At 30.4% G+C, this 26305-nt stretch overlaps 5 protein-coding genes across 11 annotated transcripts; 2 read left to right on the forward strand and 3 right to left on the reverse strand.

The window, feature by feature from the left end:
• Nucleotides 1-75: 75 nt before the first annotated feature.
• On the reverse strand, nt 76-3402 carry LOC139097663 (protein aubergine-like). The gene is made up of 5 exons (XM_070649568.1): nt 3257-3402; nt 1385-2663; nt 802-1318; nt 525-736; nt 76-468 (listed from the first exon to the last, which is right to left on the reverse strand). Exons 1-5 carry the CDS (start codon nt 3309-3311, stop codon nt 210-212), a joined length of 2322 nt encoding a protein of 773 aa, XP_070505669.1. The 5' UTR covers nt 3312-3402; the 3' UTR covers nt 76-209.
• Nucleotides 3403-3908: 506 nt separating this feature from the next.
• Nucleotides 3909-11517, reverse strand: Hsf (Heat shock factor). Of its 3 annotated transcripts, XM_070649560.1 has the most exons (8): nt 11125-11517; nt 8962-10077; nt 8531-8782; nt 8091-8168; nt 7810-7848; nt 6262-6334; nt 5220-5321; nt 3909-4861 (listed from the first exon to the last, which is right to left on the reverse strand). In XM_070649560.1, exons 1-8 carry the CDS (start codon nt 11230-11232, stop codon nt 4851-4853), a joined length of 1779 nt encoding a protein of 592 aa, XP_070505661.1. In that variant the 5' UTR covers nt 11233-11517; the 3' UTR covers nt 3909-4850. The 3 variants fall into 3 exon arrangements, with proteins under 3 accessions (XP_070505661.1, XP_070505662.1, XP_070505663.1); XM_070649561.1 differs by lacking the exon at nt 7810-7848 and having other exon boundaries at nt 11125-11516; XM_070649562.1 differs by lacking the exons at nt 7810-7848; nt 8091-8168 and having other exon boundaries at nt 11125-11516.
• Nucleotides 11518-12270: 753 nt separating this feature from the next.
• Mvb12 (multivesicular body subunit 12-like Mvb12) lies at nt 12271-14501 on the reverse strand. Its single transcript, XM_070649570.1, has 3 exons — nt 13762-14501; nt 13267-13625; nt 12271-13143 (listed from the first exon to the last, which is right to left on the reverse strand). The coding sequence occupies exons 1-3, from the start codon at nt 13994-13996 to the stop codon at nt 12760-12762; spliced, it is 978 nt and encodes a 325-aa protein (XP_070505671.1). The 5' UTR covers nt 13997-14501; the 3' UTR covers nt 12271-12759.
• An 83-nt stretch (nt 14502-14584) lies between these two features.
• Nucleotides 14585-15428, forward strand: ATPsynD (ATP synthase, subunit D). The gene is made up of 2 exons (XM_070649569.1): nt 14585-14792; nt 14854-15428. Exons 1-2 carry the CDS (start codon nt 14671-14673, stop codon nt 15248-15250), a joined length of 519 nt encoding a protein of 172 aa, XP_070505670.1. The 5' UTR covers nt 14585-14670; the 3' UTR covers nt 15251-15428.
• Nucleotides 15429-15700: 272 nt separating this feature from the next.
• On the forward strand, nt 15701-23477 carry SPoCk (secretory pathway calcium atpase). 5 transcript variants are annotated; one of them, XM_070649576.1, is made up of 10 exons: nt 15701-15841; nt 17416-17653; nt 17975-18131; nt 18205-18278; nt 18366-19007; nt 19408-19857; nt 19916-20080; nt 22114-22429; nt 22506-22959; nt 23024-23477. In XM_070649576.1, the coding sequence occupies exons 2-10, from the start codon at nt 17443-17445 to the stop codon at nt 23267-23269; spliced, it is 2715 nt and encodes a 904-aa protein (XP_070505677.1). In that variant the 5' UTR covers nt 15701-15841; nt 17416-17442; the 3' UTR covers nt 23270-23477. The 5 variants fall into 5 exon arrangements, with proteins under 5 accessions (XP_070505677.1, XP_070505675.1, XP_070505676.1 ...); XM_070649574.1 differs by lacking the exon at nt 15701-15841 and adding an exon at nt 15850-16052; XM_070649575.1 differs by lacking the exon at nt 15701-15841 and adding an exon at nt 15853-15992.
• Nucleotides 23478-26305: the final 2828 nt, after the last annotated feature.

Here is a 26305-nt window from a genome sequence, read left to right on the forward strand (position 1 = left end):
CGCTGTATAAAAAATTTTAATATTTTTTGTACTAAACCTAAAGTTTCAATTCAATTTTATTTCATACTTATATTCAATTTACACGCTATGCGTGAATGTTAATAGGATTATAATATGTAAGTAATAATGTAAAAAAAATCAGTCATTCATAAATTCATTGCAGGTTATACATAATAATAGTAATGAGTTATCAAAGTTAGTTCTTTGGTTTACAAAAAGTACAAAGTATTGCGTAAATTTTCATGAACTGGCTTATGAAGAGATTGACCAGTTAAGAATGCCAGCTTTTTGGCATATTGTGAAACTGCTGGTATACGAACAGTTCCTCCCCAGTTAAAGTAAAGGTGACACATTTTAAATGTCAACAATTGAATGCGATCTGTTGAAAGTCCAGTCGAGTTAACAAGTATTGTATAGTGAGTTGGTGCTACGGTTCCTTGTCCAACTGATTGTGCGATTAAGAAGAAGCTACGAAAAAAAGGTTACTTATTAAAGTTTTGAAAAATTAATTAAATTAAGCTTACTCTTTGCGATCATAAGAAGTGACATCTTGGTCAATGATTGTGCCTGGTTTAGGATTAATATATCCACTGCCCGTTGGCTTAAAGAATCGAGCATTAGTTCGCTTATTAACCAAAACGTATGCGAATTTTGGTTGATGTTCATAAAACTTTGTCAACATTTGTTGCATTGGAATTACTTCTTGATTCATAATACATTCTACTTGTCCTTCACCCTAGAATTTATAAGGTAGTCATTAGTATATATATAATAATTTAATACATTTTTAAAATAACTTACAACTCCATCACGATAGAATACAATACGTTCAGGATAAGTTCCACAAGTTATAGAATACTTCTTAATAGCAATCTGAACGTATTTATCCAATTCCTTAACCATTTCATTTCCGTCCTTATATTCCATAGTTACACTATAGAATTCTTCACTTTGATTCAAATCCATTGTTGCGACTAATGCTCCAATACTCTTTGACTTGTTATGTGAAATATCAAATCCAATAGTCATTAATCCTTTTACTGGCAATTTAATTGTCCATGGCATGCCACCTAATTTAGCATTTATTTGAATTGCAACTTTTGTACAAATCGAGTGCAAATTACGATTGTTCATAACGCGATTCTTAACGACAACTTGACAAGGAATTCCATATTCAACCATTGACTTTTGTTTAACTGCAGAATAGCGATCAGCACGATTTGTTGGAAGTGCAATCAAAATAAAACGTGGTTTCTTTTGTGCAATTGCGTCTATTTCACGAACATATGTTTGTTGACGATCATCTGCGATTGATTTGCTATAAATAGACATAAATATTAAGTTATTTTCAGAAAATGCAATATATAAGCTTAAATGTACTTACTACAATGGTAAAGCAATATGATAATTCATAGTTTGTCCAGCATCAATTAAAGCACTCAAAAATTTCCTCGATTCAACTTCCATGTCTTCAGGATATAAGAATATCCAACGAACACATTCAACATTCTTAAACATTGAAGTACTTCCTCGAATACTCCATTCAGCTTTTTCGTTTGTGCAGACTTGTTGATCACCACCAAAAACAATCGATTCTTTTGGTAATTCACGTGCTTCAATCTCAATTAATTCTTTATCAAGCTTCATATCCCATTCATTAAGAATCTTCATTGATTCTGGTGTTGTTTGTAAGCGATTATTGAAGCTTTCTAATGCTTCGACGCGTTTTTGTGGATTTAAACGAGTATAAGCTGAAATTTCTTGCATCAAACGGAAATCTTGTCGCATACGATCAGTCATACCAGTTGCACGACACAATTCAGGAATCAAATAAATGTATTCAGGCTGACCAGCACGAATATCACGTTCACGTGATTTAGATACTAGCATGAATTGACGTGGATCTTCAATCTTAATGTTGTACTTGTCCTTATAGTATTCAACATAAGTTGATGTTTCGCCATTTGATAGCTTAAAAGTTGAATTAGCACTCATTGTGTAGTCTACGTCGTCGATTTGATAAGTTTTATTTGTATATTCAGTCAATACAACAGTTCCAATGATTTCCTTCTTCAAAATGTCCTTCCATGTATCCTTCGTACGCTCATTCTTCATTAATTCACGACATATATTGTAAATTGTTTCCTTTCGAAGAAATTTATGAATGACTTCTGAACACATCAATATATTGTCATTTTCGTATGGCCGAATTGAGCTTAAATATCCTGGTAAAATCTCCAAATTAGCATTCTTAATTTCCTTCTTAGCAGCCGGATCGAAGAAGTTACGTCGAATGTTTTGGAGTTTGAGAGCGCTCATAGAATCACGCAAGATGAGATTAAATATTTGAAATGCCATAGGATCCGTAGATTTGACAGTATTGGTGCGACGAATAATAATTTTCATTGGACGGTCTTGGAATGTTGTATCTAAAGTATTTTGATCAAATCGTTTGCTAAGGTACAAATTATTTCCATCAAAAATGTATCTTTTCAGATCTAAAGCTTCCTTATTTTCGCCAATAATCTTCTTTTTCGTATTTGTGATGGTTACTTCAGGCTCAAAATCAACGCGATATTGGGTCAATTTAAAATCTTGATGCTGATGAATCTTGAAATGATTAGTCTTGATTTTTATTGGAATTCCAGTCTGACCGTATTTATCTATTAATATAAAATAAAATTAAATTGACATTATAACTCGACAGTACTGAGCTTTTAAAGCTCTCTCAGATGTCTAGCCTCTGAATCAGTCAAACTAACGTCAATCATAGATTTCTTCTAACAATTTCTCGTCTAACGGTTTTTTGATATTCAAATTCCTGTCATGGATGTCCATGCACGTGTCCATGAGAAAATGGATTTTGAAATAATGCAAATACTGAATATCTTTAATTATTAAAAGTCCTACTTGAATCAACTTGTTATTTTATTTTTAAATCCAATAAAATATATTTATGCATTTTAACCATCATAAATGGCTTATTTATGCATGAAAAACACATAAATAATTGATATTGGAATAGTTTCCATTTTTTCATTCAAATTTTAATAGAATTAGAAATTTTTATGATTCACTAATGCTCAAATATTGCATTGTCATCGATTATACATAAGCATAAAAAATTTCAGCTTGATTGGAGCAGTAGAAGCGGTCGTAAAATCGATTGCAAAATCCAGACCAAGACAAATGTTCGAAAATCACGTTTTCGTTTATTTTCAGCATTTTTTTTTAGAAAAACAATTAATTTAATTACCTTCGATGACCTGCATTTTGCTGGACACAGTACTACTGCTCATTGATCGCTTCATCTTCACTTAACTTATTTAAACAACCTTCTTAATATTTTATTCTTGAACTCTTACTTCGTCAACAGTTAGGTTAACTATGAAGATTTTCAGATTTTTCACCACAAAAGGGGAGCAAAACTATGAAAAATTCAAACAATTATTGCAGTTTTTTTGAATTTCAAAAATACGTTACAAAACAAAAGGCAAATTAGATGAATCAAATTCACTTTATTGTGCCCTATTAGTTTCCAATGGAGAACAGAAATTATGCAAGAAAGTAAGCTGATATAAATGAACAAGAAAATGCATAAATTTGAAGATTATAGCAATGATGATGAAAAAATTCATGAAATCACTTTCATGAACATCCAGAAAATAGTAAAATAGTCATCCAGCATGAGATTATATGCGTTGATAGCATACAGTATTGCTTTTGTGTGAAGTTATGATGTTTAATCTTATTAAATTATTCAAATAACAGTGAATAATCGGTTTTAAAAACAAAAACATCCAGTTTACATTTGACAACTTTTTTTATTATTTTGTTTACTATATGTAGCAGCAGCTAGCATCATCAGAATGTTCCTGTAGAATAATAAGAATAAAAAGGCACAGGACTGAATTTTTGAATAAAGTTTTATTCAAAAATTAATTAATAATATTCTTTCTTGCAAAAATATACATTAGCGTTTAACTTAACGTTCTTAAATAAACAAAAAGAGTGACTTAAAAATGAGGATAAACAAATAATTAACTTAACTAATACCAAATTACCTAAAAAAATGTTCAATATTCCAATTTTATTTAACAAAAATCTCAATATATTTTTAATGATTCTTGAAGGACTTGACGATCATGACGAAAAAAAAAAGTTATGTTGTATGAACTGGAACTAAGCACTAGCATAAGATGGAAAGGTTTATCACATACCAAGAAACCACGCTCAATTATTTCTTGCTTCATCATAAATTAATTTTATGAGAAGAATAATTAATTTAATTGTTGGGAAAAAAACTAAAATGAGACTTTATGCTCCTTTATCAAATATTTTTCAGAGAATCACTCTTTATTCGATAACTATAAGTATGTATGTATGTATGTATGTTTTAAAAATTTGTTTTGTACTCGATGGTTTCGTGTTATGTGCAAAAATTTTATTAATTTTTTCTCTCTTTTCAACTTTTAAATCCCTTTAGGACACATCTTGCACTTTACTCGAATCATTAATTATTGTGAGATCTAAATTAAAGGATTTTTTTTTATATTCTTGTATTACAAAGTGAAGTAGGATTAACTATTGTATTGTATGTTATAGAATTAGGAGCGAAACTTAAAAATCTATTTTTAACCCAATTTTTTTTATAGTTATAATTATTATTATTTTCTCATAAAGCATAATATGTATGTTATCAAAAATTATGTTAAAAAAAAAAACAAAAAAGTGTGATTTCCATTAAAGGATTATTGTTCGTTCTTCCAAAGTATTGTGTTATGATAAAAACAGTAAATCAGTTCATTTCATTTCGACATCAACCTCCGCCCAAAACTTTGTTGAATCATTTAGACTTTTTCTGAAACAAAAAGAGATGAATGTTAGAAATTTATTTTTAGATACCTAACTCGAACAGTCATCGACCATAATCATAAGTATCTTCAATTATATTGAGTACGCTCATTTAGGTCAGTTTGTTCATTTTCTTCCGAGTGGACAAAAATACGTCATAACTAATTACCCTATCAGTCAAAGAGCATGCTTTCATGGTACAGAAATTTTACTTCGATACCAAAAAAGCAGCCTCTGTGCCTGATAGAGTTAAAGTCAATGTAACTAATACAAGTACATTCAGAGTATGCTCTTTGTCTGTTAGTGATGTCTTGTTAATGAACAGTTCTAACGGTTCTGTTAGAGCAACTGTATAAAATATTTACCTTGTTCTAATCCATCGCCAACATTTTGTAAAAGCTCATTTAAGTCCAAATTGTTATTGAATGGCTGATATTCCATTAACTCAGATCTTGCGTTCTGTCCATCTAAATTATATGAAAAAGGGAGAATTTTATTAGAATACTTGTGATATACACTGTGATAAGGAGATAGTATTCAAAAATTAGCAATAAAGTCTGGATATCTTAGTACTACCCCCTAACTGTCATAACATATAAGATCTTCAGGCTTTGTCTGAAAGATGACTGCCGCACAATCAGGATTGGAATGGTAAGGTTTACGACCTCCCATCTCCGTACCCAGCATGTACAAAGTATGCAACAAAATACAAACAAGAATCTCAGTAACCCTAACAGGCAAAGAGCCTGCTTTCATGGGACAGTAATACCACAACGGTCTCTTTGTCAGAGAGTCTTGAGTCTGTAGAGTAATAGAAGTATTCAAATAGAATTCAAAGACTACTTTATAGAACATTACATCTCTATGCTTTATCTTTGTTCAAACAATTTGGCACATTACTGTACACAAATAAAGAAGAAAAGCCAGCACTAGGCAACAATAAAAGGTGGGTTGAAGATGTAACAAAAAAAAAAAACGAATTTTATTAAAAAGGGTGGCTCACAAAAATTTTAGAATTTAAAGTCTCATAATGAGTATATCTAAGAATAAGATTTATATTATGCCTACACACAAATGGAAAAATTCAGGCATGAGATATTCTGTATATTAATTGAAAAAATATTTTCTTATGCACAAACATTTTTCATTCCAAGTTCATTGCAATGTCATAAGCAATCTTTGATTTTTCTCATTTTGAGACAAAAAAAGTAAACAAAAATAAAAAAATGATTTAAAATGTACCGAATTAAAGAAGGCAATGACGTGAAAGCATAAACTGTCAAGGTTAGTCAAAGTGAGAGACAATTTACATGGAAACAATTGGGGAGATGTAACTAAGTAACCAATATCTTTCCAATTTATTTATTGCATTATCGATGAATGGAATACCTGATTTTCGTCACTTACCTTTTTTTACATCCTCAAAAAGTTCCATGTTGGATGGCAATTCGTAACCAATGATATCGTCGTTGCCAAACAACTGAAAAGAAAGAAAGTTTATTAATAATGTTGAGTAATACGCATTTGTTTACTGGCAAGATATATCGATGTATATGCTCTGTACAGTCGACTATGCTACAGCCTATGTACACATTTCTTTTTTCTAAACAAATTATGTAGCAGCGACCATTTTGAGGATAAATTTTTTTTTTAAATTTAATTTATCTTCTTTTTTTGTATGGCCTGATAAGAGTTGGAGTTTATTTTTAAGTGAATTTGAAGATTATAGCATAATGCTGTTCTATTATTTTTGACGTCCTACATTATGTTATATTTTCCTTTTCTTAGTGGGAAGCTTTAAATTGAAGCAGTTCTGACATTTCTATGAATGTTTTGATTTTAAATTTAACACAAAAGCTTTAATTTATTTTAAATGTTTGATGGACGTCATTAAGGTGGTTTTTGTTAGGTTCAGATGCAGTTTGACTCAGACCTGTGTATGTAATATGACTGTGTAATCCAAAATGCAAATGGAGTATTTAAGTCGTAAGCCATACGTTTTGCGACACACTGATTTGTCGGATTAGCTTGAGAAATATAGATCTAAGCCTGAATAGCTTATGCTTAATGCTATTAAGACATCAAGTTACCATAATAGGCAAAGAGCATGCTTTCATGGTGCAGAACTACACTTCAGCACCTAAAAGCGGTCTCTTTGCCTGTTATGGATATATTGATGTTCTCATACTAAAATATTGCAATTTTTAACTGTCAAAAATTTGAATTTTTTTGTAAACACTAACACTATGAAAGTAAATTGTTGAAATTTTAATCACATTATTTTCTACTTTTAGTTGAAATGTTGAGTACAGAAGCATTGCAAATGCTTCATTATTCACGATTTCAACTAACTAAAGTTAGAAAGTAATGTTTCTATTAATATTTATGTATAAAATTGAAACTTCAACTTTTCAAACAATTTTCTTTGTTTGTGTTGGTATACAAAATTGTATTAGTACGGTTGAGCATGCTTTTAAGTATGAGAACATCCACGAGTGGACATTAACTGAACATTGACTGTAACATATATATATGTCCACTCTTTATCATGATATCTTGATTAATGCAATTTCAGGCAGATCTAAGTTCCTCGAAATTGAAATTTTGTCAATAACCGATTATTGTAGTCTTAAGTTGATAGTCAAGACAGCCTAAAGTCCTGTATCAAACACATCTGTGCTTCTAACGTGAAATTGAAATATTTGTCGTACAAAATTAGTTTTTCCGTTAAATGTTCATATACACACATCCATATATCTTGAAGTTTTTGTTTTTGTTTGCAAGTCCATATCCGAAGAAAGAACGTTGACTGACATGACTGAATCTCATTTATAATGAAAAATATGGACTTGATTAAGTAATTTGTCTTCGATGTTATCAATTATTTATATATATCGTCAGTAGTATTTTTGGGATTCTTATTGCATATTTTTTTTTTAATTTTAGTTTAGTTACTTCGTATGACATCATCTGCAAGGCTTCAACATCAGCATTCTTTGAATTTTTAACATTATTTTTTTTTAAAAAAAAAATATTTTTTCAAATTTTAAATAAACATATTTTTTTTTTGTGTGTTTGATTTGTTGAATGGGGGTAATTTGAGAATATCATGTAAATATAATAAAGAAAGAAAAACGTTAGCATCATTACACATTAGTAGAGAATCCCCAATTATTTCATATCCTTAAATTTCGTATAATTTTTTTTTTAATTCCTTATAAATTCAATAGACAAACCTTAGCGATTGTTTCCATATCATAACTCCCGAATGACATATTCACATTCATATTTGAGTTGCCATTCTGTTGAGGCATCTATCAGTTCGTCGTATGGGAGTTTATGATGTGTATTATGAGTTTATGATATTTAATTACAATATAATTTTTTTTGTAATTATATTTTTTTAAAGATGAACATAAAAGAAAGAAATAAACAAAAATAAAGTTGCAAATTAGAGATGAAAACATCGATCCCTAAATGTTTATAGATACAATTTCGTTGGGGATATTATATATATAAGCATGAATGTAAATGGCAGCAGAGAGAATTGAATCTTTTTTTATATCCATTTTGTTATCGTTTCAAAAGCACATATTCGTACCTCATGTCGATACTTCAACAAAATCTGTATGAAAATAAATAGGATAATAATGGACATAAAAGTTGATAAACTTACCCCTAATAATTGATTTGCATCAAGCTGATAAGCATCATTGCTTAATAAATCCTTCAACGAATTCAAATCATTTTGTACATTATCTATATGTGTTGTATAATCTGTAGTCGATTGTAGGTTTACTATATCATTTGTATGAGGCGGATTGAATTTAATAACTTTTAAGGCATTCGAATCAACAGTATCGTCCTTCTTGTCGTCAAATTCAAAAATGTTATCATCGTCATCGTTATTTCCAAGAATATGTACATCCTAAATAGAATTGAAGATAAAATAGACTAGTTAGCATATGTGATGTCAATGGGAATCAAGAGAGCTTTTTCAACAGAATCTACATTTAATTCTACTACAAAATGACTGCATGACTTGCAAAAAATCTAACAGCAATAGCTTAAATTCAACTGGATAAGGGTATACTGAGTGTTACTTACTTGAGAAGTTTGATCAAAATCGAGTGTATTTTGTGCAACTAGAGGATCCAGACTCGTAATCGTTGAGGTTGCACCGTTGCCATTTGATTTATCACCAATCAAGTCAACATCCTCATCATTAAGCATATCAAGCATGATATTCTCATCTGATTCGTTGTTGGATTTTTCAGCCATTGATAGCAATAGGCTCTTTCCTGGTGATGGATTCGGTGAAACAATAATTGGCTCATTTTTATTTGATTCAATCTTTAGATGCTTTTGTTGATTTGTCGATCTTGTTGGTATTGGTTCTAATTTGCCAGTAAAATTATTATTTCTTGAGCGTCTTTCCTTTTTAACGACTGGTGCACCGCTATAAATAGCCATGTTGTTTGTATCAATTTCATCAATATCATCAAAATTTATTCCTTCCGAGGATCCAGCACTATTATCATAATCTTTGCTCGACGACGATCCAGGTGATTGGACATTCGTGAAATTAAATTCGTCTGCTTCCATATCAGAATCACATTGCTCTAGTAATTCACTAATAATTGGACCAGTTTGATTTGATTTCTTAACTTTTGATTGTGGTGCATCGTTAATCATTAATTGGAAACGCCTCTTACCGAGACTATTTCCAAGTCCGGATCTTTGCGGTTGAACTAACGTGACCAAGAATTGAATAAGTTTATTGACAATCTGTTGTTGTTTCATGTGTTTTTGTCGTAAAATGGCAACTTCACGCCATAATGCTTCATTCTCCTGTTTCATAGCACTGAAACGTGTATCTAAAGAATCCTGTCGTCCACGCATATTCTTAACTTCATGTAATACTCTATTGAAATGCTCAGCTTTTGTTGCTGCCGTTTTCTCTGCTTCATTATGTTTTGGATTTGCAATCTTTCTCTTAATATGCTCTAACAAGTATGGATGACCTTTTTGGAAATATGGATGGGAAAACTCCATCTCATCTTTATCAAATTTAAGTCCGCCGTTATCAATTGATGTTATTTTATGAAAGCCATACATATTAAGCTGTCTAATAAAGCTCGCCATATTGTTGTGTTTATAATTTAGTGGAAGGAGTTCTTTTGCGAATTTCGCTTGGTTCTGGATGATAAAGCTCTTGCCATCCTGTGGAATAATAAATTAAAAGGAAATAATTAATATGAGATTAGATTTGTTTTGTTTCCAAGCAAGTTCTGTTCGTTGTCATACATTCCTAACTATTTATTTTTTAAGTATTATTATTATTATTATCTAATGTGCATCGGTAAATGGATAGATTGCATAATCAAACATACGGAATAAATAATGAATGCAAAAAAATAAATATTTCAACGCGATCAGATCGGAAGCCGCTTTATGTAATTTTTTTTTTACATCTATCATGACGTCAATAATTATAGGTACTAACTAACTACATGACTGTCAACTCTCTGTGTTTACTTTAATGCGATGTAAATAAATTGTCTAAAGAGACTCCTCTGATTGAGAATAATTTAATCAATATATGTGCATTTACAGAAAAGAATCTCTCGTATCTTTTTTTAAGAGTATGTATCACAAAACATTAACCAACGCACTGAACATGATATTAATGACGAAGGCAACGTGATTAATGACGTCACAGTCGTCCAAAAAAATTATATAAAAAGAAGTAGAAACATGAAACCTTGGATGGAAAAAGTCATGGGTAACCTTTTTTTTTGTCTTAATTATTAACCACTTATTGGCTACTGGATGTCAATCTAGTGTCTAAGTAAGTGTTCTATAATTTATTGACCTAGGTTACGAATAACGGCAAAATAAAAAAAATATAAACAGAAAAATATGACGGGGAAAAATACAGTGAATTATCTATATTTATAAAGACATGATAAACCATCAGGAATGAGACACAAAATACATTTCCGTACAATGAAAAATGCATGAAAATGTGAAATAATTTAATACAATTACGAAATTTCACTTTTATCAAAAACATTGAATTTTTAATGGAGAAAATAACTGCGTATTAGATATATTTGTGGTTTTTTGCGACAAAAATCATGTAATAAATGCTCCAATTGCATGAATTAATAATGTATGTGCCCACATTAACGATTAAAAAAATATATGAAGAAAAATTTTAAGCCATATTTGATATATATAAAAAGTATAAAAAAAAGAGAAACTTGCCTGTGACCAAGAAATTAAAGAATTCGTCTCTTGCTCCTCGACTAATCGCCATAACTTTGCTAAAAATGCTGGAACGGATGATGTTCCACTGCTCTCTATTGGATGCATTGTAATCTAGCACTGATTATAATCTTTTTATACTCAAAATATATTTTTTCTTTTTGTAAGACCAAAATTATGATTCTACACTGCGTCAAAGACTAACTTTTACTTCTATTCAGCACTTGTCAATGATGTCAACATCTTATAATTAATCATTTAAAATCACTTAAATTGTATCATAAAAATATTTTATGTTATTATTGACTATTTATCACTTTTGTTGTACTTTCTCCGTCAGTTCCTTCGCGAAATTTCTAGAAATTTCTCTGACTTAAATATTTTTTCTTCGACGTCTAACTCGCACGGCGTTTAAATCAACATTGACTGTTATGGACTGGGTTTTGTTGTTATTTACAGATATTTATAATTTTTTTAATTTTTCCAGAACTATCTAGTCTGATCTCTAATCTTTTGGATTTATCCAGGATAGTTAATAATTCAACAAGTCACGACATAATTAGTATGGCAACATAATAATCAGAATAATTTAATTGCAATTTCTTCCATCAACATACTCTATGTAGGCATAACGGTTAAAATTTGAATCTGAACGATACTTCAACATGTTATTGTCTGCTGAACTTGATTACCTGCTAGTGACACAGTTTCAAATGGACAGAACTTGATGTTATATTTAATAATAAGATGTTCTTACTGGAAATTAAAGTTGTTTGCTGGATCTTTTAAGATATTTTCAGATTCGAAAATTTTAACGAAATTTTCAAACAAATATTAACGAAGCAACGATTTGAAATTTTTTTATTCGTTAATTTCTGCCAAAAATAGCAGCAACATTCAAATTAATGAACTTTCGGCTGAATTTATAAATTTTCCGAACCTAGATACACGATTCTTATTGAGAAAAATCGGAAAACGATGATTGGAAAAATTATCATCAAGAATACCTTCGATATGTCACGTCTCCAAAATTTTTCTCTTCTTTTTATTGCCGTTAAAAAACCTGAAACTTCAGACAAAAACAAAATACCATTTACGTATTAGATATAAATGCTGCAAAAAATAATTTATAAGGACGAAGTTACATAATTTTCTAATTAAAATTTTATTTACTGTATAATCGTGTAACCAATTTAAAAAAATTATGAAATCTCTAATTTAAATAGACACAATAAAAAATATTAAGATAATCTTACTGAGTAATGATGTATGTATTACTTAATTATTTCTATACTTTTTTGCTACTTGTTAGTACCTACTGCTTCACGTTAGTTTTTTAAACTAAAAATGTATATGTATAAATTACTAATTGATCGTATGTATGCAGTTTGCTTCTTGAGCAACATTAAATGCCATTTAAAAACTCATAAATTTCACAAGAAATCATTGCCAGTTATTATTTTTTCACCTAGGTAATTGGAAAATGACTTTTAATTAAATTTACTGTTGGAGTCATAAATTAATCCTACGATTAAAAAATTAACCGCAGGATTAAAAAATTGTATGTCATTGGATTAAAAAATTAACCCGAGTGATTAAAAAATATTATTTTAACATCAAGTCATGACTAATCATTTAGAAAAATGGATTAGTGGAAGATGATTTTCTCTTTTCATTCTTTGTGCTACACAAAATTTGGCGTTCTAGATTAAAATCATATTCTATGGAGCTTGATGATTTTGGAACACTTTTTGGCAGTTCAAATGAGCAATCAATTTTTGCTAATCGTGAATTTAATATAAATGGAATTCCAATAAAATCGTTATGATAATGTGATAAAGTTCCAGTATTACTGTTGCTACTTGACGAAACATTGTGTGACACGTCTATATTTAATGGCGATGTGGGAGGTAAAGGAGCTGCTCTCAACGGAGTTGGACGATTAGGAGGTGATGCTGGTAACTGATAAGATAATTTTAATGATTCATAGTAATGTTCAGTATTGTTGTTGCTGTTCGTCTATTTTAAGCGGCATTGATAAAGAAAAAATAAATAATAAATGAGTATTAAAAAATTTTATCAAGGTGAGTTCTGCTATTGAAGCGTAAATAGCTTGTGCCGCATGCTAAATAAAGTGCTTACCATGTTTGGATATAAATTTGATTGGATTCTGAGATTCTCAATTTGTTGTGTAAAGTCAATGATTTCTGATTTTTTAGCGGAAGTAAGTTTGAAGCAGACATGCATTTTTTCCAGTTCTCCAAGATACACAAAGCCCTCAGGTGGATTCTTATATTTCGTCAACACAACTATATCGGTTATATATTCTTTTACATTATCAGTCTTTCCTAACTTGTATACAAGTTGCTTCTTCCTCCATGCTTTTTGATTAGTGTCTGTCGTATTTTTAATTGATATGAATCCCTCATTAGCCAAATTATCACTCGAATTTATGATTTTGATTTTCTCAACTACAAAGTTGTCGAATCCTTCAGTCTTGCCTAGATTAATTTAATTAAAATGTGATTAGAAAATTGTTATCTAAATTAGCACATGACTGTACAAAATATAGATATAATGACTCAAAGTCAATAGCAATTGTCTGAGTCGTTAAAGAAAGAAAACAAATGGACTTACTAATGCACAAATATCTCGTATTTTTCTTCCCAAAGAGTAGATTTTCTTTAAACAAATCAGCATCTGAATCTTGGTCGAGAGTTTTGTGTATAGGAATATAGTTTGATGGACATTCGTTTACATTTTCAATTAATTGAATTGATTTAATTGGTCTATCACAGGGTAAAATGTTCAGAAGTGATTCAATCGGATTAATACTGCTTTGCGTTGACGAAATAATTTTATTGCGTGACATTGTCTAGTACCGTTTTCTCTCTTCTAACTGTCTTAAATCAACTTGCAAAATGTAATTTGGTATGTGAATAATTTTGCTAACAAATAGCACAGTCAAATAAGTTGGTGTAAATTGTTCTCTTTCTCTTGATGACTCAGTCAGTCTTTTAAATTTCACACGAATCCGGGAAAGATGATAAATTATTGGCACATAATTCTCGCTAACCGAACATTACACTACTTGTTACTCGAGAATATCGAACTTAATTAATTACTTTCTCACATTATTTGAATTAAATTCATAAAAAGGTATTTTTGGACGTTTTGAGACAAAAGAACTTAGAAATTAAGGGCTGTGTACCTTAATTTTAAAATTTTCAGCCCGTTATACTATCCACAACACTTTTACTTCAATTTATTCTTAATAAACACCAATTAAATATTCTATTATGCACACACATATCCGTCTCTTGAATGACTAAGTGCAAATAAACTTAATTATAATTTGAACGAAATATTTGTTTAAAAATCAACAATAAACACTTGAAACTTTGTACTAAAAACCTTTAACGGTTGTTTCAAATTTGAAATAATATATTTATGTAACATCTGTACTAAAGACTTTGTACTAAGACTTGTGAAGATTGAAAAAAATTTGATCGAATTTTTCAATTTTTCCTGAATTAAGTAGTGAAAATGGCATCACGTCGCATTGCAGCGTCTTCAATTAACTGGGCAGCATTAGCTGAACGCGTGCCACCAGCACAAAGAACCAATTTCACTGCTTTTAAAACAAAGAGCGACAAATATTTGAGAAGGTTGGTTAATTTAGTGATTAAGTAATAATTTTTCCATTAAAAATCCTTATTTTCCTTGTAGTGTCTTAGCTAACCCAGAAACTCCACCAAAATTGGACTGGGCTGCATACAAAAACAAAGTTCCAATCGCTGGAATGGTTGACAACTTCCAGAAGCAATATGAAGCATTGAAAATCCCATATCCAGCTGATAATGTGTCAGCTCAAGTCGATCAACAAAAGCAGCAAGTTGCCAAGGAAATTGAAAATTTCAAGAAAGAGTCGAATGGCCGCATTGCCCAGTACGAAGCATCAATGAATCATCTTAAGTCATTATTGCCATTCAACCAAATGACAATGGAAGATTTCGCCGACTCCTTCCCAGATCAAGCTATGGATCCAATCAACAAACCAACATTCTGGCCACATGACGCAGCTGAACAAGAGCCACGCAAGGAACCAGATAGCCACGATCATTAAATTATTCGGAAAATCCCTAATTAATAATCTGTTATCTAAATTCCAAAATGTCCAGCAGTTTCAGAAAAACGATGAGATAATGTCGATGCACCGATGTCATGTGCTACTTTAAAATTCTGTTTAGCTATGTAGAACATTCAAATATGTGAAAGAAATAAAAACTTATCGATAAAAAGGATATTCGTGTTTTGCAACTTGTTAGTCTGTTATTTTAAAATATTCCCGCATCATTATTGATCTACATGAGTTTTCTTTGTGCAACAAGTAAATAAAGCATTTTCTTATTTTCAGCGCATGTCCAGTGGACTCACTTTCGTGTTTAGGAATTCGCTTTGAAATGAATTGTTTCTTTAACGGTTTTTATCAATTTAAATTTTATGAGGGGTATGAAATTACATCAAAGATGGCGAAATTTTGCGCAATTCTATTGTTTCCTTTGTTTACAAACAATAAAAATCATTAAAAATTGAAATATTTCAAAATTCAAGGATATATAGCATAAGGAATATAGAAGGAAGTAATAATGGACAAAGCGCGTCAAGAATGAAGCAGCAGTGGATGTAAAATGAGCTAAAAACTTTAGTAGAACAAGTGAGTAGAGAAAATTTTTTCTATGTGAACATGCAGGAAAAATGAAAATAGTGTTTAAACAGTAAACGGCATTAAACTTATGCAGTTTAGTGAATTAGAAGACATGAAAAGCGTGAGGAGTAATAATAGCATTAAACAAAAATATGAAAAGGTCTCACAAAATGACGATAAAAGTGAAATTGTGATTTTTCAAACTAACAAAATAATTTCTGTGAGTTTTTTTTCGAGTCTGATAACATAAAAATTTAATTTTATTAATGATGGACTGCATGATTTGATTTAATAGATATGTGATTTAATAAAACTAATGAGTTGATTGAAAGAAAAGTCTGGATAATTGAAATAAAACAAGTGACGTCATTTAAACTTTTCATAAGAAAGAAAAAATTTTCTTGGAAAATTCTTTGTGTTGTTGTGGCAATAAAACCGTAAGGAAAAAAAAGGAAGAGAAGAGACATTCATTTCCGAGGAGGAAATTTTAAGCTTTATGAGTAAAGGGAGGTAGGAGGAGGAGAAGGGAGAGTAATGTAACATTTTGACAGAAAATATTAAAACTGTATGTTTGCTTTTCATATCTTCATATCTCCTCTCTGCTGCTGTTTCTCTCGGTTTAATGAGAACCTTTTTCATTATTTCGCATACTTTTCAAACAATTTACACACAAAAAACACATCATCATCATTATTATCATGAGTATCGTAGCAATGTTGTACATCCAGTGTTGGAAAATGTCGGTGCCTGTTGATTCTGATAGAAGTGTTTTATTATTATGGTGTTGGCAAAAAATATTGCTTACTAAGCAGCTTTTGGGGTATCAACAATTTTCCGTAATAAGTCGTTTTAATTTAATGGCTTTGATTTGTGTTCTCAGGATTACAAATTTAATACCAGAATTATTTTTTTAATCCGAGGATTAAAAATCTAATCCAAGGATCAGACAAAATATACTGCCAACTCTGCATGTATCTTCTCCTTGAAGCACCTGTGACTAGCACTCAATATTTTCAATTATTTAAATAACGCTATATTATGTACGTAGCAGATACGTAGATACAAAATAATCAGCTATTTAGCATCGTCATTCAATATATTGAATCACCGAAAAATTTGATTCTTTGTTAAAAAGTCTTGGAAACATAATATCATAATGTTAATGTAGGAAATGTCAGTAAGCACAAAAGTATCATGTTAATGAAACAATCAATTGGATTGTATTGAATATCTTCATTCAACAATTCTCATGATGATTCTGCTTGACTTTGCGACGCAACTTGTAATAAAGCTTGAAAATAATACAAATAATTATGATAAATCTCTTGTTAAATGTTTTATGAGAATGAGTATCGACTGGCAATATAGATGTTTAGTTGTGTGAGTAGAAAATTTAACCGGTCAAAAGCTCTTTTCTCTTCTCTTTCCATGATATTGAAAATCGATTAAAAATAATTTTTTTTCCCTTCTTTCAATCGACATTCTAGTGCTTTAATAGCTTTATCACATAAATAATGATTTTGGTCTTGAGCAAATTTCATTAGTTTAGTTTCAATTTAGTGACAATTTTCTTTCGTACACAGGCTGACGGACTTAATTTTGCAAAAGAAATGCTTCTGTCAACGGCAGAAGCGGCAACATATTCGGCAGCTGAAGTTGAACGAAGGCTTCATAGTGATTTAAGATGTGGACTTTCATGGCAGGAAGCTCTTGGTCGATCAAAAATTATCGGCTACAACGAATTACAAGCACCGCAAGAAGATAGCACATTTAAGAAATACGTGGAACAATTTAAAAATCCACTCATTTTACTACTTTTAGGTATGAATCATATGTTGTGTGTGATTATTTATTTAGCACACATTTTTTTCCATGTTTTATTTGATATGGATATTTGTTTGTATGGAAATTGGATGTTTGTTCTGACTTCCTCATCCTTCCAACCTAGCAAGGCTGTCCTAAATTCATTCGTTCGTTCGTTCAAAAAATCCAATTTAAATCCAATGCGTCAAAATCACTTGATATACTTTATATCAAGGCCTTTACTACCAAAGTAATTTACACGATTATTATACATTTCTGTTATCAATAACTAAAGTCGATATGGTTTGTGACTTAATAATAATTACTTCATTAATTTAGGATCTGCACTTGTTTCCGTTATCATGCAACAATTTGATGATGCTATAAGCATTGCCACAGCCATTTTGATCGTTGTTACGGTCGCATTCATTCAAGAATATCGTTCTGAAAAATCACTAGAGGAACTGAAGAAACTTGTGCCGCCCGAATGTCATTGGTAATTATAATGCATGAATTATTTATAAAAATTTATGTGATAATTTTTCATATATTTTTTTTATATTTTATAGTTTACGTGAAAATCGATTAGAAACTTTTCTAGCACGAAATTTGGTTCCTGGCGATATAATATTTCTAAATGTTGGTGAGTATCAATAAACTTTCGTCACTCGACAGCACTAAAGTTGACAATAAAAACTTTAATTAATTTAATTTTATTACAAATTTTTAGGTGATCGAGTACCGGCTGATTTAAGAATATTTGAGTCCATTGAATTATCAATCGATGAGTCGAGCTTTACAGGAGAAACCGATCCAGCTAAAAAGAGCGTTGATGTTTTAGCCCATAAACCAGGAAGTGGAAAAAATCACAGTACAATGCGAAATATTGCATTTATGGGAACACTTGTTAGAGGCGGAAGTGGAAAGGGTATTGTAGTTAGTACAGGAGAACAAAGTGAATTTGGTGAGGTCTTTAAGATGATGCAAGCAGAAGAGGCACCAAAGACTCCACTTCAAAAATCAATGGACATTCTTGGAGCTCAATTAAGTTTCTATTCATTCTGCATTATTGGAATAATCATGTTACTTGGATGGCTTCAAGGCAAGGCTATTGTTGAGATGTTTACAATTAGTGTCAGTTTGGCTGTTGCGGCAATTCCCGAGGGTCTTCCTATCGTAGTAACTGTGACTTTAGCTCTCGGAGTACTTAGAATGGCTAAGCGTAATTGCATCGTAAAGAAGTTACCGACTGTTGAAACTCTTGGTTGCTGTAATGTTATATGCTCTGATAAAACCGGAACAATTACCAAAAATGAAATGACTGTAACCACTATGATAACATCCGAAGGCTATATGGCTGATGTGACTGGAGGTAAATTAATTAAATTTTTATTTTTAGTTTATTTGAATCTTGCGTGCTGGCTTTTTTAAATTAAATTTCTAATCAGTCTCGTTGATTGCGTTTGTGTCACATAATCTTTATGATATTTTAAGTAATTAAGCTTTTTACAGTAATTAGAAATGATAAAGTTTCAATCTAATTCAACGGTTACAAAAATTTTGAACTGAGTTTATAAGATTTTGAAAAATTTTTTGACAGTTAAATTTCAAATATAATTTGACTGTTAATTTCTAAAAATAGAATTCTATTCAAACGTTATTAAAATTTGTTGTGACGGCACATAATTCGTCGTGATTCAACAATTATCTTATTATCTCATTTTCATCTCTCTAAAAACATAATAATTAATATTATACATAACATTTTGCAGCTGGTTACAACGATGTCGGTGAAATTCACATTAGAGATTGCAACAACATGGAAATTGCGAAGCAGAGTATCAATGCAATTGTTGAAGTTGGAGCTGTGTGCAACAATGCCTTAATTCAAGGTGATGTTTTGCTCGGTTCGCCGACTGAAGGAGCTTTAATGGCACTAGCAATGAAGAATCAAATGTACACAATTCGTGACAAATTTATAAGAACAAAAGAATATCCATTCAGCAGTGAACAAAAAATGATGGCCGTATCTGTCGTTCCTAGATACAGTTCGAACAATAATAAAGATGAAATCTTTTTCGTAAAAGGTGCAATAGAAATGGTCCTTCCAATGTGCAAAAAGTACATACTCAATAGTCAAATATTAGCACTTACCAAACAGAATGAAACTGAATACTTGTCAGAAGCATATGATATTGGACGTAAAGGACTTCGAGTATTAGGTGAGTAATAGATTCTCTCTAATTTACATCTGAAACTTATAATTATTTCTATTTCCAGCTCTTGCAAAAGGAAAATCATTAAATGACTTAGTTTATTTGGGTCTTGTTGGAATTACGGATCCTCCTCGTCCGCTTGTTCGTGAGACTATTGAAATTCTCAATCGTAGCGGTGTTCGAGTAAAAATGGTGACTGGAGATAGCCATGAAACGGCTACAGCAATTGGTGAGTTAAATCTTATTTTGATTGATTTAACGTATTTTGGAAATTTAAATTTAATTTGGGGTGTGAAAATATGCGATAAATTTTTAATGCATCAAATTTGAATTTCAAAAAGTCGTTAGATTTGTAACTTGGTTTTCATGGTCAATAACAACATAAATCATTAATTATATTACATGCTTAATTTATTTTAAATGTTTTCTTACAAAACTAATATAAATTAAATAAATAATTCACACTTGGTCCTTAATTATTATTATTGTTGCCATGAGGCATGTTGAACTTTATGCTCGGGTGCTTCACTGTCAACTGGAGCTTCTGATGAAGTTTCATATTGATGATGATAAAGTTCTTGTACATTTTGAAATGATGGTAGTGGGATTTGAGGAACTGGAACTTCTTTATTATATGTAACTGTTATAAATGGAACTCTTTGTTGAGTTGGATTCTCATTTTTCTCAAGTTTCTCAGATTTTTCGACTTCTTTATTGACTGGCACGTGCTTAACAACTTCATATGGCTTTGGAATTTCAACAGTCATGATAACTGGGTTTTCTTTTTGAACCTATAAGACGTGATTAAATGAATTTAATTATTTTTTGAAGTGCCAATTGACAGAACAGAATGATTGGCAATAAGAATTAAATGAACATTCAGTAAACAAGTCACATAAGCCATTTTAATTAACATTATCATTTACCTCGACTTCTTTAATGATTTCTTGTGGCAATGCGACACTTCGCATTACCGGCACTTCTTTGATTACTTCTTGAATGATTGGAACATACTTAATGACTTCTACTTCTTTAATTACCTCAACTAGATTCAAATAATTGATTGATAATGTGTAAAAATTAATTTTAATTGAATTTAATTAATTATTACCTGGTACTTCAACACTTCTAATGACTTCAACAGGTTTAATGACCTCAATCTGAAATGTGATGAATAATAATGAGGGAATTAAAAACGGAAAAGGCTAGCCGTTTTTCCGTTTTTTTGTATGACTTTTTTTTCGGAATTTTTTGGAATTTTTCAAAAATTTAAGAATTTTTCGACTCAAAAAAAATTTTAATTAACAATTTATACTAAGAAAATTAATACTTGTCAATTTTTTGGCCTGCGGTACACTTTTAGAAGTAAATTTTTCATGATAGATCCAATACAATGAGCATTAAAAGTCAAGATTAATTCTTAGTTCTATTACCTTTTGAATAACTGGCACGTGTTTTATAATTTCGACTATTTTCGGATGCTCTTCATAGACTTCAGGCAGTGACTTACTAAACCATGGAAATTGAAACCAACTCATTGATGGAAGTAATTTTGCGTCACTAGTGATAACAGCTGCTGCCAATAAAATTCCAATAATCACGTGCTAGAAATATTTCACAGATATAATAAAATTATTTTTATCACATACGATAATCCAATGTGCTTACAATCTTCATTTTTAGTTATAATTTCTTCTTATTTTTAACTTCACTTTGCGATTAGAATTGACAATTGGGACTGAACGCTTTCGTTTGAATTTCTATTACTTTTATAACATTCGATTTGTTTTTGGGAATTACATAATAATTTCAAGTTTAACTTCTTTCACTTGACATTAATGTGCTTTTTGGGGGATGTGGGAAATGGCACAAGAATTTGTGAAATAAAAGAAATTGAAAAGAAATTTCCGAGTATGTTTTTAAATCCAGTTTTGGTGATATTGCAAGATATGGGTTATTTTGAAATTCTGAAAAGTCTAGCAATTACTAGTGCGCCTTTATATTGTCTAAATACTCGAAATATGAAACTAAAAAGTTAACGGTTTTCAAAATTTTGAAATTTAACGGATTTTTGAGATTCAAATTCTTTCAAAAAAATTCTAGAAAATTCAAAAAATTCTCTAACGACTTTTTTGAAAGTTAATAAATTAAGTTTATAAATCAGCATAGCCAAAACACTAAATTAACTCTGTCAAAAATGACGACACAAACAAAAGTGAAAACTCATTAAAATTCCATAATTTATTTTTCGTAATTTTACAGCTCAATTAATAGGACTTGATACGGTGCATCAACAAGCCATCAGTGGACATGACATTGATTTAATGAATGAGATGCAATTAGAGAAGATTATCAATAGTGTGAGCGTCTTTTATCGTGTCACGCCAAAGCACAAACTTTCAATTGTAAAAGCCCTTCAAAATAGTGGAAATATTGTCGCAATGACGGGCGATGGTGTGAATGATGGTGTAGCTTTAAAGCGTGCGGATATAGGAATAGCGATGGGAAAGAATGGAACAGATGTATGCAAAGAAGCAGCTGATATGATTTTGGTGAACGATGATTTCCATACAATTATGTAAGTTTAACGTGAATTTAAGTGACATTATTGTCATTATCTAATGCTATGCAAATTTCTATTGTTCCCTAAATAGAGCGGCAATTGAAGAAGGCAAAGGAATATTTTATAACATCAGAAATTTCGTACGCTTTCAACTAAGCACATCCATTGCCGCACTCTCGTTAATAACATTATCACAGCTAATGGGAATTCCAAATCCATTAAATGCCATGCAAATTCTATGGATAAACATAATAATGGATGGACCGCCGGCACAATCTTTAGGTGTAGAGCCTGTTGATCAAGATGTTTTGAAGAAGAAGCCAAGAAATGTTAAGGAACCAATGATTTGTAAAGCACTTATTATTAATGTCCTCTTATCAGCTGGTCTCATTATATTGGGTACACTGTATGTTTTTCAACGTGAAATGGAAGATGGATCAGGTGGTAAAACAAAGAGGGACACCACAATGACATTTACGTGCTTCGTTCTCTTCGATATGTGGAATGCTTTAAGCTGTCGTTCACAAACTAAAAGCGTCTTTCAGGTAATTTTAGCATGTCTGCATTTTTGGAATCAATAATTGCATTTCTCATTTTCCCACTATATAGATTGGTCTCTTCTCAAACAAAATGTTCCTAATGGCTGTCGCCTTCTCACTCATCGGACAATTGCTAGTTATTTACTTTCCTCCACTACAAAAGGTTTTTCAAACCGAAGCTTTAACTTTAATGGATATAATTTTCTTGCTCACATTGACATCATCCGTATTCATAATCTCTGAATTAAAGAAATATTTTGAACGAGCTATGGATCGACGGGCGGTAAGGAAGCATTCAGAATTAGATTTTGTATGACAATCATCGCGTAATACCGGTAACTATAGAAAAAATGCTTAAAAAATCCACAAAAAAAATCGAAAAAAAAATGCAAAAAAACCACAAAAAAATAATTCGACAAATTTGGGTTCTTTCCTTTAAACTTAAAGATTTATAAAGTTATGTATATTAATTTTATTATGAACCTTATGCTAATTTTAGAATTAAAAATTTTATTTAGATAATTTATGACGAAAAGTTCATGTATAATGTCAATTTTGTTATCCTATTATAAGCGGATATCTCGAATAGACTTACTTATTTATCTTATTTTAATTAAATAATTATTTCTCGGTATGTAAATTGAAAATTGCTTGGAAATGATTGATAGGTGATTTGATGCTGTTCCTTTAATAAATTTAAAGTCTCCGGCATCTAGAAATGAGCTGTTTAAACAAGAAAAGTCAAGAAACTAATTAATTAAAATGAATTAATTTTCTTCCGAGAAACTAACTTCATCCAAAAAAATAAATAAACAAAAGCTAATTAAAAGCTCAATTATGCCTCAACAAAAGGCTCAAAAAAATCCTTCTATCTCTCATTTCCACGACAATTTTCTTCAAAAAAACTCTGTAATTTATTAATTAGACTATGCCATAAGTATAAAAATATAAAAGAAGAAAAGAATTATCGTCGTCAGTATAACTGATGATGCTAACTAACTAAAGACATATCTTTCGCCATTTTTCAAAAACTTTTTCTACAAAAAAATGAAATCAACAAAAAATAAACATAACTAAGTATGGGACTAAACAGAATTAAATTGAATGGAAATTCATGATATTTAGTATAAATTTTATCATTGTCATTAATTTATGATCCTTAATTAATAATGTTTGTGTTTTGCCTATTGTTTTCTAAATGTGTATCAACTTAAAAATAATCTAGATTATTTAATCCACTTTCATTCCAAAAAATACAAATACAAAAAAATACAAAACATGAAATGATTGCCGTATATAAAATTTAACAATTAAGTTTATCATAAAATCCACACATCATGCTGAAATAAGCACAGACACAGACACATCTCATAGATGACGGTATATAAAATAAAAATAACTAAATAATAATGCGAACTTTTTAATCCTATTTTTCCTCTTCACTTTCCGTTTAGTATATAAACGCATTTGTGACAATAATATAATTGCTGTCAGTTTGTAGTATGATTAAAAAAGAAGTAAAAGAATATAAAAAAGTAATTCAAGCTATTTTCTAGAAATTGAGCTACTGTAACATTCGTTTAACATGAAAGGAAGAGAAATCTACATAATATATTTACACTTTATTTATATTTATTCACAGTCTATATATCTATCTACCTATCTGTCTATCATAAAAAGAAAAATTCGTCTATAGCGACGAGATAAATCAATATATTTTCGCCATTTTTAGCTTTTCATCCCCTTTTTTCGCTTTTCTTGCTATATTAAGTTTCTGTGAGGCATTTGAAAGCTCAAGTTGGGGACACTTTGAGGGATTTTGTTAATGGAAAGTGAATTTTGGTCCAAATAGAGCTTGAAGTTGACTCAGATTTTGAATGGAAGCTTCGAATCAAGGAGATTTGATTCCATATAAAACTCGAGACGACTCCGAGCTCTGATTCTAAAAATTCAAATGAATTTCCAGTAAACTGAGAGGAATTCCAATATTTGCAACAGACTGGAAGAAATTGAAGTATTTGCAACAAACTGGACGAAATTCCTATATTTTAAACAAACTGGAAGGGATTCCAATATTTCCAATAAACTGGAAACTGGAATTCCAGTGAACCAGTTCAAATATTCCTTAATTTCCAGTTAAGAAGTAAAATTTAACTGGAAAGCATTGGAAGAAATTCCAAGTTGATAAGAATATTGGAAGTGATGATTGGAATTTTCGAAGCAGAACTCGAAGTCGGGATTCAGAATTTGTATAGAAAAGTCGATTCAAGTCGACTCAATTCCGTATAAAATTCAAATTTACTTCGAGCTTTGGTTCCAATAATTCAAATAAACTTCCAATAGACTGGAAAGAACTGCATTATTTCCAACTGACTGGAAAGAATACCAATGAACCAGTTCACATGTTCCTTAACTTCCAGTTAAGGAGTTAAAAAGTTGATTGAAATATTAGAAGTAATAATTACAATTTCCCAAGTGTCCTCACACCTTGTTCCACCTGATTTTTCTCAAACATCTCAAATTTCATATAAGATTCAAAGAAAATTTCTTCTTTTTTCTCCTTCTCACATTCTCACCTTATTTCCAAAGAATCGACAGATGGTAAATCACTAAAATAAAAAGAATAGCTTTTTTTCCTGCACTGTCGTCGATTTAAATAATTTAAAACAAAAGTATTATGAATATATTCAACAAAAAATATGGAAAACTTTTGATGTTTACTAATATTTGACTAATGATAATTGATAATGGTATCATATATATAGGCAGTATAGTAAGAATAATGATGATAATAATTCTACTTGATATGAAAAAACAAAAAATGCTCAGATGGGAATTTGAGTGAAAATTGAAATAAATCACATGTTGAATAATTCACATATGAAGATTGGGAGGGAAATATAGAGTTGGCATCGAGATATTATTGGATATTATTTAATTTTGTACGCATTCAAGGATTATGCAATTTTATTATTTTTGATTATCAAGAGATTTATGTTATTTTAACGGTCATTAAAAATTCAAATTTCAACTGTCACTTAAAATTCAAAATTTGTCGTTTTTTGAATATTTCAAAATTTAACGGTCATTTAAAATTCAAATGTTTGAGAACCTTTTGAACTAATTTGTATGGTTTTAAAAATTAAGCTTGAATAATTGGAAATAATTAAGCATATCGGAGCCATCTGATGCCAACTCTGTAATATGTCTGAAATTGTCTCATTGAGATAGTAATGGATATAAATTAAATATCGTTGAAGATGATAATAAAATAATAATTAAATTAGAAACAAAAGCTGTAAATGCAATTAAATCCATGCACATCATACATCACTGACAGATATATCTCAAC

This window comes from Chironomus tepperi, unplaced genomic scaffold (assembly GCF_022539635.2).
Source record: "Chironomus tepperi strain 1889 unplaced genomic scaffold, CSIRO-AGI_Ctep_v1 contig_427, whole genome shotgun sequence".
Classification (NCBI taxonomy): domain Eukaryota; kingdom Metazoa; phylum Arthropoda; class Insecta; order Diptera; family Chironomidae; genus Chironomus; species Chironomus tepperi.

Excerpts from the sequence above, each read along its gene's own strand:
- Hsf (XM_070649560.1), bottom strand. The coding sequence starts at position 11,232 with ATGCATCCAATAGAGAGCAGTGGAACATCATCCGTTCCAGCATTTTTA. Across the intron at positions 10,078-11,124 it reads CTTTAATTTCTTGGTCACAG|GATGGCAAGAGCTTTATCAT; the intron begins GCAAGTTTCTCT and ends ATTATTCCACAG. Across the intron at positions 8,169-8,530 it reads ATGCAAATCAATTATTAGGG|ATGCCTCAACAGAATGGCAA; the intron begins GTAAGTTTATCA and ends ACGAACTGATAG.
- SPoCk (XM_070649574.1), top strand. The coding sequence starts at position 15,921 with ATGCAGTTTAGTGAATTAGAAGACATGAAAAGCGTGAGGAGTAATAAT. Across the intron at positions 19,008-19,407 it reads TATGGCTGATGTGACTGGAG|CTGGTTACAACGATGTCGGT; the intron begins GTAAATTAATTA and ends AACATTTTGCAG. Across the intron at positions 22,960-23,023 it reads AAACTAAAAGCGTCTTTCAG|ATTGGTCTCTTCTCAAACAA; the intron begins GTAATTTTAGCA and ends CCCACTATATAG.
- Mvb12 (XM_070649570.1), bottom strand. The coding sequence starts at position 13,996 with ATGTCACGCAATAAAATTATTTCGTCAACGCAAAGCAGTATTAATCCG. Across the intron at positions 13,626-13,761 it reads TACGAGATATTTGTGCATTA|GCAAGACTGAAGGATTCGAC; the intron begins GTAAGTCCATTT and ends AAATTAATCTAG. Across the intron at positions 13,144-13,266 it reads CAAATTTATATCCAAACATG|ACGAACAGCAACAACAATAC; the intron begins GTAAGCACTTTA and ends CGCTTAAAATAG.
- LOC139097663 (XM_070649568.1), bottom strand. The coding sequence starts at position 3,311 with ATGAAGCGATCAATGAGCAGTAGTACTGTGTCCAGCAAAATGCAGGTC. Across the intron at positions 1,319-1,384 it reads CATATTGCTTTACCATTGTA|CAAATCAATCGCAGATGATC; the intron begins GTAAGTACATTT and ends GTCTATTTATAG. Across the intron at positions 737-801 it reads TATTCTATCGTGATGGAGTT|GGTGAAGGACAAGTAGAATG; the intron begins GTAAGTTATTTT and ends TATAAATTCTAG.
- ATPsynD (XM_070649569.1), top strand. The coding sequence starts at position 14,671 with ATGGCATCACGTCGCATTGCAGCGTCTTCAATTAACTGGGCAGCATTA. Across the intron at positions 14,793-14,853 it reads AGCGACAAATATTTGAGAAG|TGTCTTAGCTAACCCAGAAA; the intron begins GTTGGTTAATTT and ends TTTTCCTTGTAG.